This window comes from Phyllobates terribilis, unplaced genomic scaffold (assembly GCF_046119375.1).
Source record: "Phyllobates terribilis strain yellow unplaced genomic scaffold, ASM4611937v1 Scaffold_5__5_contigs__length_657084704, whole genome shotgun sequence".
Classification (NCBI taxonomy): Eukaryota; Metazoa; Chordata; class Amphibia; order Anura; family Dendrobatidae; genus Phyllobates; species Phyllobates terribilis.
Genome location: NW_027362765.1, coordinates 169396718 through 169410327, shown reverse-complemented (window position 1 = coordinate 169410327; position 13610 = coordinate 169396718). Strand labels below are relative to the sequence as shown.

The 13610-nt window shown below is 43.1% G+C and overlaps 1 protein-coding gene across 2 annotated transcripts in view; it reads left to right on the top strand.

Annotated features, from left to right (window-relative positions):
* The first annotated feature begins 8394 nt into the window (after positions 1 to 8394).
* ZPBP2 (zona pellucida binding protein 2) overlaps positions 8395 to 13610 on the top strand; it is a 160627-nt gene continuing 155411 nt past the window's right edge. For both annotated transcript variants that reach the window (XM_073681106.1, XM_073681105.1), the window contains exon 1: positions 8395 to 8546. In XM_073681106.1, coding sequence (XP_073537207.1) covers positions 8489 to 8546 — 58 coding nt within the window. In that variant the 5' untranslated portion in view covers positions 8395 to 8488. The remainder of the gene's footprint in view (positions 8547 to 13610) is intronic.

Here is a 13610-nt window from a genome sequence, read left to right as displayed (position 1 = left end):
TTGTGGTAGGGCCTTCTCTTGGAATACACGCTTCTCAGCTTGCGGGGTCTATGTGTTTCCCGGCTCTGTTACATATCAGCACTTTAGCGATCCTGGGACTTGTAGTTCTCCAGGGATTCCGGTTATGCCTTACTGGGTCATAGAGATCCCGGTAAGCTCGGACCCGGTGTCCGGTTACTGCTTCAGGGTGAGCCGGTTAAGCTCCTCTGCCCCCTATGTACTAACTCTCCAATCGCCTTCGGCCTACTCGGACCCTCACTAGGCTACTCACACGAACGGCAGCTTGCCGCGCTTCACCGATCTTGTGGCGCCGGCACACCTAAAGCTCACTATTCTGAGCTACAACTGAGTCTGGACTGTGCTCCACGGCAGACTGACCTCTCTCAGGCTTCTCTACTGCAGGAACTCTCTCAACAGACTTGGCTCTCTGTCGACTCCAGACTGAACTACCTAGCTCCACCTTCCCTATTTATATCCCTAACGGGCTCCCTCTGCTGGTCTGAGGTGGAAGGTGGAGATGTGTGAATGTTTATGGGGGCCTCTTGTGGAGGAATCCATCAATGCACTCTTCTATGATCTGTGATACCAAGCGCAGCTGGGCGTCACAAGGTCCCCTAGTGAGACTATAAAAAAAGGTAAAAAAAGTGGATGTTTGGAATTAAAAAAAATAGTAATAGGATAAAAAAAGGAATACTTACATCATGTATCCCCAGCTGGTCTTGTCCTGACACAGAGACATGTGAATGGCTTCACTCACTGGTTGAGGTGGGCCATGGTGGCAACCAGTGATGGGCAAAGCTGCCATTTCCTGTGTGAGGGGAGGGGCTGTTAGGTAGACAGCAGTTGGTAACCTTAGGTAGACAGCAGTGGGTAACCTTAGGCAGACAGCAGTGGGTAACCTTAGGTAGACACCAGTGGGTAAACTTAGGTAGACTCTAGTGGGAAACCTTAGGTAGACACTCGTGGGAAACCTTAGGTAGACACTAGTGGGAAACCTTAGGTAGACACCAGTGGGAAACCTTAGGTAGACACTAGTGGGAAATCTTAGATAGACAACAGTGGGTAACCTTAGGTAGACATTAGTGGGAAACCTTAGGTAGAAAGTGAGTAACCTTAGGTAGAAAGTGAGTAACCTTAGGTAGACAGCAGTGGGTAACCTTAGGTAGACAGCAGTGGGTAACCTTAGGTAGACACTATTGGGTAACCTTAGGTAGACACCAGTGGGAAACCTTAGGTAGACACTAGTGGGAAACCTTAGGTAGACACTAGTGGGTAACCTTAGGTAGACAACAGTGGTAACCTTAGGTAGACACTAGTGGGAAACCTTAGGTAGACACTAGTGGGAAATCTTAGATAGACAACAGTGGGTAACCTTAGGTAGACACTAGTGGGAAACCTTAGGTAGACACTAGTGGAAAATCCTAGGTAGACAACAGTGGGTAACCTTAGGTAGACACTAGTGGGAAAGCTTAGGTAGAAACTAGTGGGAAACCTTAGGTAGACAGCAGTGGGAAACCTTAGGTAGACACTAGTGGGAAACCTTAGGTAGACACTAGTGGGAAACCCTAGGTAGACACTAGTGGGAAACCTTAGGTAGACAGCAGTGAGTAACCTTAGGTAGACAACAGTGGGTAACCTTAGGGAGACACTATTGGGTAACCTTAGGTAGACACCAGTGGGAAACCTTAGGTAGACACTAGTGGGAAACCTTAGGTAGACACTAGTGGGAAATCTTAGGTAGACAACAGTGGGTAACCTTAGGTAGACAGTAGTGGGAAGCCTTAGGTAGACACTAGTGGGAAATCTAGACAACAGTGGGTAACCTTAGGTAGACACTAGAGGGAAACCTTAGGTAGACAACAGTGGGTAACCTTAGGTAGACACTAGTGGGAAACCTTAGGTAGACACTAGTGGGAAACCTTAGGTAGACACTAGTGGGTAACCTTAGGTAGACAGCAGTGGGTAACCTTAGGGAGACACTATTGGGTAACCTTAGGTAGACACAAGTGGGAAACCTTAGGTAGACACTAGTGGGAAACCTTAGGTAGGCACTAGTGGGAAATCTTAGGTAGACAACAGTGGATAACCTTAGGTAGACACTAGTGGGAAGCCTTAGGTAGACACTAGTGGGAAATCTTAGGTAGACAACAGTGGGTAACCTTAGGTAGACACTAGTGGGAAACATTAGGTAGACACTAGTGGGAAACCTTAGGTAGACAGCAGTGGGTAACCTTAGGTAGACAGCAGTGGGTAACCTTAGGTACACACTAGTGGGGAACCTTAGGTAGACAGCAGTGGGAAACCTTAGGTAGACAGCAGTGGGTAACCTTACATAGACAGCAGTGGGTAACCTTAGGTAGACACTAGTAGGAAACCTTAGGTAGACAGTAGTGGGTAACCTTAGGCAGACTCAAGTGGGAAACCTTAGGTAGACACTAGTGGGAAACCTTAGGTAGACAGCAGTGGTAAACCTTAGGTAGACAGCAGTGGGAAACCTTAGGTAGACACTAGTGGGAAACCTTAGGTAGACAGCAGTGGTAAACCTTAGGTAGACAGCAGTGGTAAACCTTAGGTAGACAGCAGTGGGAAACCTTAGGTAGACAGCAGCGGGAAACCTTAGGTAGATAGCAGTGGGTAACCTTAGGTAGACAGCAGTGGGTAACCTTAGGTAGACAGCAGTGGGTAACCTTAGGTAGACAGCAGTGGGCAACCTTAGGTAGACAGCAGTGGGTAACCTTAGGTAGACAGCAGTGGGTAACCTTAGGTAAACAGCAGTGGGTAACCTTAGGAAGACACTATTGGGTAACCTTAGGTAGACACCAGTGGGAAACCTTAGGTAGACACTAGTGGGTAACCTTAGGTAGACAACAGTGGTAACCTTAGGTAGACACTAGTGGGAAACCTTAGGTAGACACTAGTGGGAAATCTTAGATAGACAACAGTGGGTAACCTTAGGTAGACACTAGTGGGAAACCTTAGGTAGACACTAGTGGAAAATCCTAGGTAGACAACAGTGGGTAACCTTAGGTAGACACTAGTGGGAAAGCTTAGGTAGAAACTAGTGGGAAACCTTAGGTAGACAGCAGTGGGAAACCTTAGGTAGACACTAGTGGGAAATCTTAGGTAGACAGCAGTGGGTAACCTTAGGTAGACACTAGTGGGAAACCTTAGGTAGACACTAGTGGGAAACCCTAAGTAGACACTAGTGGGAAACCCTAAGTAGACACTAGTGGGAAACCTTAGGTAGACAGCAGTGAGTAACCTTAGGTAGACAACAGTGGGTAACCTTAGGGAGACACTATTGGGTAACCTTAGGTAGACACCAGTGGGAAACCTTAGGTAGACACTAGTGGGAAACCTTAGGTAGACACTAGTGGGAAATCTTAGGTAGACAACAGTGGGTAACCTTAACTAGACAGTAGTGGGAAGCCTTAGCTAGACACTAGTGGGAAATCTAGACAACAGTGGGTAACCTTAGGTAGACACTAGTGGGAAACCTTAGGTAGACAACAGTGGGTAATCTTAGGTAGACACAAGTGGGAAACCTTAGGTAGACACTAGTGGGAAACCTTAGGTAGACACTAGTGGGAAATCTTAGGTAGACAACAGTGGATAACCTTAGGTAGACACTAGTGGGAAGCCTTAGGTAGACACTAGTGGGAAATCTTAGGTAGACAACAGTGGGTAACCTTAGGTAGACACTAGTGGGAAACCTTAGGTAGATGCTAGTGGGAAACCTTAGGTAGACAGCAGTGGGTAACCTTAGGTAGACAGCAGTGGGTAACCTTAGGTACACACTAGTGGGGAACCTTAGGTAGACAGCAGTGGGAAACTTTAGGTACACAGCAGTGGGTAACCTTAGGAAGACAGCAGTGGGTAACCTTACATAGACAGCAGTGGGTAACCTTAGGTAGACACTAGTAGGAAACCTTAGGTAGACAGCAGTGGGTAACCTTAGGTAGACTCAAGTGGGAAACCTTAGGTAGACACTAGTGGGAAACCTTAGGTAGACAGCAGTGGTAAACCTTAGGTAGACAGCAGTGGGAAACCTTAGGTAGACAGCAGTGGGAAACCTTAGGTAGACAGCAGTGGGTAACCTTAGGTAGACAGCAGTGGGTAGCCTTAGGTAGACAGCAGTGGGCAACCTTAGGTAGACAGCAGTGGGTAACCTTAGGTAGACAGCAGTGGGTAACCTTAGGTAAACAGCAGTGGGTAACCTTAGGTAGACAATAGTGGGAAACCTTAGGTAGACACTAGTGGGTAACTCTAGGTAGACAGCAGTGGGTAACCCTAGGTAGACAGCAGTGGGTAACCTTAGGTAGACAGCAGTGGGTAACCTGCAGAGTGTCAGAATGAGTGGGGATTAGCAACATCACTTTTTTATGCCATTCTGAGCATTTTTTTATTTTAAATTACCAAAGTAGACAATCACTTAACCCCTTTAAAGCCCAAGACGTACTAATACGTATCTGCGCCCTGGGCTTTAAGAGCCTGATACGTATTAGTACGTCTTTGCGATCGCGCCTGTACACTTGTTGTGCGGGTGCGATCGCCGCCGGGGGTGCTATATGCTGGGAGCGGTCCCGCACAGCTCCCGGTACATTAACCCCCGCAATGCGATCGCAGAAATTGCAGGGGCAAGGGGAGGTGATCGCAATACTCACCTCCTCTCCCGGCCTCCATCGGTGTGTGCCGCGGCATCCGGGTCACCAGACAGCAGTAAGATATTTTGGTCATGCATAGTGCATGACCAAAGTATCTTCTGCATCTGCAGCGCTGACAGCTTGCATAGCACAGGGATGGTGTGCTATACAGGTGATCAGAATAAAAAAAAGTGAAAGTCCCATAGTGGGACAAAGAATAAAAGTAAAAAAACTGTCAGAAAGTGAAAAAAAAACTAAAATAAATTGTAAAAATTGTAAAAAAAAAAATTATAATAATAATAATCCACCAAAAATAAAAATATAATGTACCCATCAATAAATATTATGAAAAAAAAAAACAATAAAAGCACACATATTTGGTATCGCTACGTCCGGAACAACCTGACCTATAAAACTGTCCCACTAGTTAACCCCTTTAGGGAACACGGGAAAAAAATAAAATAAAAAATGAAGCAAAAAACGATGCTTTATCATCATACCCCCAAACAAAAAATGGAATAACACGCGATCAAAAAGACGAATATAAATAAAAATGGCACCGCTGAAAGCATCATCTTGTCCCGCAAAAAAGAAGCTGCCATACGGCTCCATCAGCCAAAAAATAAAAAAGTTATAGCTCTCAGAATAACGCGATGCAAAAAAATTATTTTTTCTATAAAAGTTTTTATTTTGTAAAAGCGCCAAAACATAGAAAAACTATATAAATGTGGTACCGCTTTAAACGTACTGACCCGAAGAATAAAGCTACCTTATCAATTTTACCACACGCGGAACAGCATAAAAAATGTAAAAAAAATAATTCCTGAATTGTTGGTTTTTGTTTATTCTGCCTCCCAAAAATCGGAATAGAAAGTGATCAAAAAATGTCATGTGCCTGAAAATGGCACCAATAAGAACGTCAACTCATCCCGCAAAAAACAAACCATCACATGACTCTGTCGGCCAAAGTATGGAAAAATTATAGCTCTCAAAATATGGCAATGCACAAACTAGATTTTTCAAAAGAATGCGTCTTTTAGTGTGTGATAGCTGTCAATCATAAAAACCCGATATGATTCTGGTATCTCTGTAATCGCACCGACCCGAAGAATAAAGTCGTCTAATCACTTATACCGCACGAGGAACGGGGTAAAAAATAAACTCTAGGGTTAGGGTTGTGCTAGGGTTAGTCTAGGGTTAAGGTTAGGGTTGGGGCTAGGGTTGGGCTAGGGTTAGGGTTGGGCTAGGGTTACGGTTGGGGCTAGGGTGGAGCTAGGGTTGGGCTAGGGTTGGGGTTGGGCTAGGTTTAGGGTTGGGATTTTTTTCAAAAGTAAAAAAAAAAGATGATGATATGGCGACTAGTGTTGAGCGCAAGTGCTCGCTACTTGCGTTTGTATCGGGTGCTCGGGTATGCACTGAGTATCGCGGGTGCTCAAGTGACATGCTCGAGTCTCCGCCCCATATGCTTCGCGGTAAAAAAAACTCGCGGGGATTGCCTGCCATGCACGAGCGATCCCCGCATGGTTTTTTTTGGGTGTCTAATAACCGTGAAACATGAGGACGGGGACTCGAGCATGTCACTTGAGCACGCGCGATACATGGTGCATACCCGAGTACCCGATGCAAACTCAAGTAGCGAGCACTTGCGTCAAGACTAATGACAATTTATTCAATATGACGACATAATGTTATCAAATTCTGTGTTGTACCTCTGGGTTCAAAATGTTCACTATACCCCTTGATAAAATCCTTGAAGGGTGTAGTTTCCAAATTGGGGTCACTTGTGGGGGGTTTCCACTATTTAGGCAAATCAGGGGCTCTCCAAACGGGACATGGCGTCCGCTCTCAATTCCAGCCAATTTTGCGTTCAAAGTCACACAGTGCGCCTTCCCGTCTGAACTCTGCCGTGCGCCCAAACACTGTATTTTTCCCACATATGGGGTATTGGCGTACTGAGGAGAAATTGCACAAAAGTTTTTGGGGTCCATTTTCTCCTCTTACCCTTGTGAAAATAAAAAAATTGGGGCTTAAACATCGTTTTTGTGGAAAAAGTTTGATTTTTTTTATTTTCACGGCTCCATGTTATAAACTTCTGTAAATCACTTGGGGGTTCAGGGTGCTCACCACACATCTAGATAAGTTCCCTGAGTACCCGATGCAAACTCAAGTAGCGAGCACTTGCGCTCAAGACTAATGACAACTTATTCAATATGACGACCTAATGTTATCAAATTCTGTGTCGTACCTCTGGGTTCAAAATGTTCACTATATCCCTTGATAAAATCCTTGAGGGGTGTAGTTTCCAAAGTGGTGTCACTTGTGGGGGGTTTCCACTGTTTAGGCACATCAGGGGCTCCCCATACGCAACATGGCGTCTGCTAATTATTCAAGCAAATTTTACATTCAAAAAGTCAAATAGCGATCCTTCCCTTCCGAACCGTTCCGTGCGCCCAAACAGTTTTTCCCCACATATGGGGTATCTGCGTGCCCATGGCAAATTGCTGAACAAATTTTGGGGTCCATTTTTTCCTGTTACCCCTGCGAAAATAAAAAAAATTGGGTCTAAAGTAACATTTTTGTGAAAAAAGTTAAATGTCCAATTTTTTCTTCCACATTCCAAAAATTCCTGTGAAGCACCTGAAGGGTTAATAAACTTCTTGAATGTGGTTTTGAGCACCTTGAGGGGTGCAGTTTTTAGAATGGTGTTACTTTTGGGTAGTTTCTGTCATAAAGACCTCTGAAAGTGACTTCAAATGTGATGTGGTCCCTAAAAAAATGGTTTTGTAAATTTTGTTGGAAAAATTAGAAATCGCTGGTCAACTTTTAACCCTTATTTATTAACTATTTTCTGTGACATGTCTCTCTGATTTAAGGGCATGAAAATTCAAATTTTGAAAATTGCTAAATTTTCGCCAAATTTCCGTTTTTTTCACAAATAAACGCAAGTGATATCGAAGAAATTTTACCGCTATCATGAAGTACAATATGTCCCGAAAAAACAATCTCAGAATCAGTGGAATCCGTTGAAGTGTTCCAGAGGTATTACCTCATAAAGTGACTGTGGTCAGAATTGTAAAAATTGGCCTGGTCATTAATGTACAAACCACCTTGGGGTAAAGGGGTTAAAAAATGAGTAAAAATAAAAAAAAGGTTAAAACAATTTTACAAAAATAACTTACCATTATGTAAAAACATAATACAAGAAAAACAAATTAACAAGAAAAACAAACAAATATAATTAGTGTCCATAAAATATTCAAAAGAAATCCCATTACTTTCCCCACGTGGTGAACACCATATACAAGTAAATTACAGTTGCTATGGTAGTGTGGTCACGGCGTCTTCCCAAAAAGTGATCAAAACGTCATATTTATCCCAAAATGTCGTACAAAAACGCCATCACCCAGATCTATGTACAGAGAGCTACAAATACAGCACAACTGTGCATAGGAAGAACTGTGTGAGTGAAGGAGGTGTCCTCGCCTGTCTGTGGTAGCAGGCAGCCATATAACTCACGGCGTGTTGCAGGACACTTGGCTCATGCCTCCATGCTCTGCTGTGCCATACAGTGCACACTGTCACAAGCAGAGCTCCCACTGACACTGCAGCACAATACACGGGGAGCCGACAGTGCTGAGAATAACTGCGGCCATCACAGGAAGCGCGCACCGCCCCAGTCACCTCACACCACGCGGGAACCTCTCCTGACCAGAATGTGAAGCCCGCTGATAGGCTGCCCCGCTCTGTCACGTGATGGGCGGTTAAACGCTTCACTTTCAGCCGACGGTTTAGGCGTTGTAGTCTCCCGCCGAGGTCCGACCCCCGAGGAGGACGGGAGGTCAGTGATGGCGCGTCCGTGGCCTCCTCTGTCGGTACTAGGACACCTCATTGCGCTACTTGTAGGTGAGAAGTCCGACTCCATTATACGGCATGCTGACTACTAGTGTGTCACCCGTCTGCCTGGCTATCAGCTATAGCTAGTTTACCTATCTCTATTCATAGTACAGAGTATATATATATCTAATTCAGTTTCTATCAGTTTATCTAAATCTATCAGTTATCTCTCTATCTCCACCAATCTACCACATATTGCACTTTATGGGGCAATAAAGGTCCTGCCCTTTCTTTTAATAAAAAATATTGGACTGCTGCCTTCTCTTTTGGATTATCTATATATCCCTCTATCAAATCCCTCCCTCCGTCTCATGTTTATCCATCTCATATCTATTATCTATGCATCTATCTAATAGTTATCTGTTTATATAATACCATATCTATCTATCTCATATTTACTATATCTAATATCTCATATCTGTCTATCCATAGCTATCTATCTCATATCTATTTCATAACTATCTATGTCTCTGTCTAATCCATTCCTCTATCTAATCCCTCCATCAATCCATCTATCTATCCATCTCATATCTATCCATCTCATATCTATCTATCCATAGCTATCCATCTCATATCTATCTATCCATATCTATCCATCTCATATCTATCTATCCATCTCATATCTATCTATCCATATCTATCTATCTATCTATCTATCCATATCTATCCATCTCATATCTATCCATCTCATATCTATCTATCCATCTCATATCTGTCTATCCATAGCTATCTATCTCATATCTATTTCATAACTATCTATGCCTCTGTCTAATCCATTCCTCTATCTAATCCCTCCATCAATCCATCTATCTATCCATCTCATATCTATCCATCTCATATCTATCCATCTCATATCTATGTATCCATATCTATCCATCTCATATCTATCTATCCATATCTATCTATCTATCCATATCTATCCATCTCATATCTATCTATCCATATCTATCCATCTCATATCTATCTATCCATATCTACCTATCTATCTATCCATATCTATCCAGCTCATATCTATCTATCCATATCTATCCATCTCATATCTATCTATCCATATCTATCCATCTCATATCTATCCATCTCATATCTATCCATCTCATATCTATCTATCCATATCTATCTATCCATATCTATCCATTTCATATATATCCATCTCATATCTATCCATCTCATATATATCTATCCATATCTATCTATCCATATCTATCCATCTCATATCTATCCATCTCATATCTATCCATCTCATATCTATGTATCCATATCTATCCATCTCATATCTATCTATCCATATCTATCTATCTATCCATATCTATCCATCTCATATCTATCTATCCATATCTATCCATCTCATATCTATCTATCCATATCTATCTATCTATCCATATCTATCCATCTCATATCTATCTATCCATATCTACCTATCTATCTATCCATATCTATCCAGCTCATATCTATCTATCCATATCTATCCATCTCATATCTATCTATCCATATCTATCCATCTCATATCTATCCATCTCATATCTATCCATCTCATATCTATCTATCCATATCTATCTATCCATATCTATCCATCTCATATCTATCCATCTCATATCTATCCATCTCATATCTATCTATCCATATCTATCTATCCATATCTATCCATCTCATATCTATCCATTTCATATCTATCCATCTCATATCTATCCATCTCATATCTATCGATCCATATCTATCTCATATCTATTTCATATTTATCTACCCCTCTATCTAATCCATCCCTCTATCTAATCCCTCCATCAATCCATGTATATATATATCCATATCTATCTATCTGATATGTATCTACAGTGGGGAAAATTAAGTATTTGATACACTGCCGATATTGCAAGTTTTCCCACCTACAAAGAATGGAGAGGTCTTTAATTTTTATCGTAGGTACACTTCAACTGTGAGAGACAGAATTTAAAAATAAAAAAAAGAAAATCACATTGTATGATTTTTACATAATTAAATGGCATTTTTTTGCAAGAAATAAGTATTTGATCACCTACCAACCAGCAAGAAATCTGGCTCCCACAGACCTGTTTGATTTTCATTAAGACTCCCTCCTACTCTGCACTCTTTACTAGTGATAGCGAGCATGCTCGTCACTACTTGTGTCTCTCCCAAGCATCACTGTGCTCAATATGCCCTTTATTCGACAAGTATTTTTTTTTTATGCTTGGGCAGCAGCTCAAGTTCCCGCCCCGCATGTTTGGCACTTTTAGCCAGCCAATAAACATTCAAGAATTGCCTGGCAGTCACGGTAATACCATAACCATGTTGGTATTGGCATTACTGTGATTGGTTTGCCGCATAACGTAATCGGGTCTATATAAGACCCGGGACCTTATGCTCATCACAGTCTACCACGGAAACAGGCACAGTAGGGAGAGCTGCTGCTGAGCGCGGAGAGAATTTTACCTTCGTTTAGGCAGGGATTTCACACCACTTTTATTTCTGTAATCTGCAACAACAGCCCTTATTAGGGCTCATTCTAATGAATATTAATATTGGTGTTAGCAGTAGTTAGGGAGAGATTGTGGAGGGATAGTGTAGGACAGGATAAGGTTCATTGCAAGTCCTTTCTGCTGCTGGAACTCATATCTAATAGCCCTTCTCAGGCCTACTAATATTCTTTTTGCTCTAAAAGGTAATCTGTCACCCCCTGGGAGATATGAAACCTCTAATAAGGGCGTACAGGTTATAGCAAAGTAAATCTATACTTACCTGTATGGCCCATAGTAGAGGTTTGCTTGCAGAGAAATGTAGTTTTATAAAATCTGTTTTCACATGCTTGGCGTCCACCGGACGCCAAGAAATCCCCGCCTATCTGTTTAGTAAGAGAGCCTCCATGGCCACGATGAGCTATAGAGGCGCCGCTGTAGCTCATCGTGGCCATGGAGGCTCTCTGAGGATCACAAGAGATCAGCACCTCTGCCCTCTGTGCCTCTGACCATGTGGATTAATCCAGAGGAAGTGCTGTTGGCAAACGCCCTGTGGATCTGTGACGTGCAGGGGGGGGGAATGCAAAATAAGCAGATAGGCGGGGATTTCTTGCCTTACTAAACAGATAGGCGGGGATTTCTTGGCGTCCGGGGGACGCCAAGCATGTGAAAACAGATTTTATAAAACTACATTTCTCTGCAAGCAAACCTCTACCATGGGCCATACAGGTATGTATAGATTTACTTTTCTATAATCTGTATGCCCATAGTAGAGGTCTGATAACTCCCAGGGCTCCCAGATTCCCTTTAATCCTGCAAATTGTTGTTAAAAGAGATATTATACGCCATTTACACTGCTCAAGTTGTGCGTTAAAAGCATACAGCCAGACTTCGTTTATTTTAATAGCTTCGCTATATAGTGCAAGCAGTGAAAAAGTCCATGTGTGATAAATTTGCTGCCATACAAATACTGCAAAATGTTCTCAGCTTCAAAATATTCTATGCTATTAAAACTGTGCCAGTTTTGCGTTGAAAACATAAACATTGAAATATTATATGCCATTTATACAGCTCCATTTGTGCTTTAAAAGCATACAGGCAGACTTGTTTGGTTGCAACAGCATCACTATACAGTACAAGCAGTGAAAAAATTCTATCTGAGGTGTGCTAAATTTGCTGCAATACAAATACTACAAAGTTTTCTCAGCATCAAAATATTCTATGCTATTAAAACTGTGCCAGTTGTGCATTGAAAACATAAATCCAGACTTAACCGGTAACCAATAGCCTTGCTATTGCAGTGCAACAAGTCCATGTGAGGTGGACAAATTATACAGCAATAAGAATCCTGTAAAAATAAGTTTTTTCAGCAGGAAAATATCATACGTAATTTATAATGGACAAGGCGCGTGGTAAGGGACGGGGAAGTGGATGTGATGCTGATGGTGAGCTCAGAGGCCGAGGCCGTGGGCAAGGTGAAACTGCCTGCTGCGGGAGTACATCAAACACACACATCATGTTGACCTAGCTTCCTGTCCCACTTTTTAGGGGAGCGCGTAACACCACTCTTGAAACCAGACTAGTGTGAAAAGGTTGTTGGCTGGATAGCAGATAGTGCTTCCAGTCAGTTTGTGAGTCTGTACCACATAATCCTCACCCTGAAACTCCTTCCTCCCACCATGCCAAGTGCCCGGAGATAAGTGATCCCACACTTGAACACTCTGAAGAGCTGTTCACATTTCCATTTATAGATTCTGGCCTCTCGCCCTGCCCGCTTCGAGTGGGACATGAGGAGATCGCATGTAGCGATGCCCAAATATTTAAGCAGTCATAGTCACAAGAAAGTGACGGTGGGAAAGTGCAATTACTGTTGCAAGAGGAGGATGATGATGAGACACAAATGCCAGCAAGTCCGGATGAAGACTAGGGCGCGGAAGTGGTAGACGAGGCCCACATGCTCAACTTAGTGGTTCAGCGGTTTCTCAAAACCTATCCAGATCTGTCTGAGCTACTTGTGAAAGTATGCTGTGTGTGTGCCCATTTCCGCAAGTCAGCTGCTGCTTTCACTGCCCTGGCAATCCTGCTGCTGCTTTCACTGCCCTGGCAATCCTGCAGCAGCGTTTGCAACTTCCAGCTCACCGACTGGTGTGCGATGTCACCACGCATTGGAACTCAATGTTACATATGTTGGCAAGGCTTTGTGGGCAGCAGAGGGCAGTAGTTGAATACCAACTCCAATACGCCCGTCGGTATTTCGGTCAGCCTCCGCACATAAGAACTGACATCTGTGCTGTTCTCCAAAACTTTGAAGACTCGACCAAGATGGTGAGCGGCGATGATGCCATAATCAGCGTAACCTTCCCTCTTCTACGTCTACTGAAATGCTCTCTCACAATTAAAGAGGATGCTTTGCAGGCAGAACAAGTTGAGATGGAACAAGAAACTATACAGGGTGATGCTACACAGCCCAGCCTCATCTCATCTTCTCAACTCAGATTGGGTGATAATGAGGAGGAACAGGAGCTTGTTGCCTGCGCTACAGACGGTACTACCCACACTACCTTCATCCCGTCTGTTCAGCATGGATGGCCTGAAGACGAGGAGG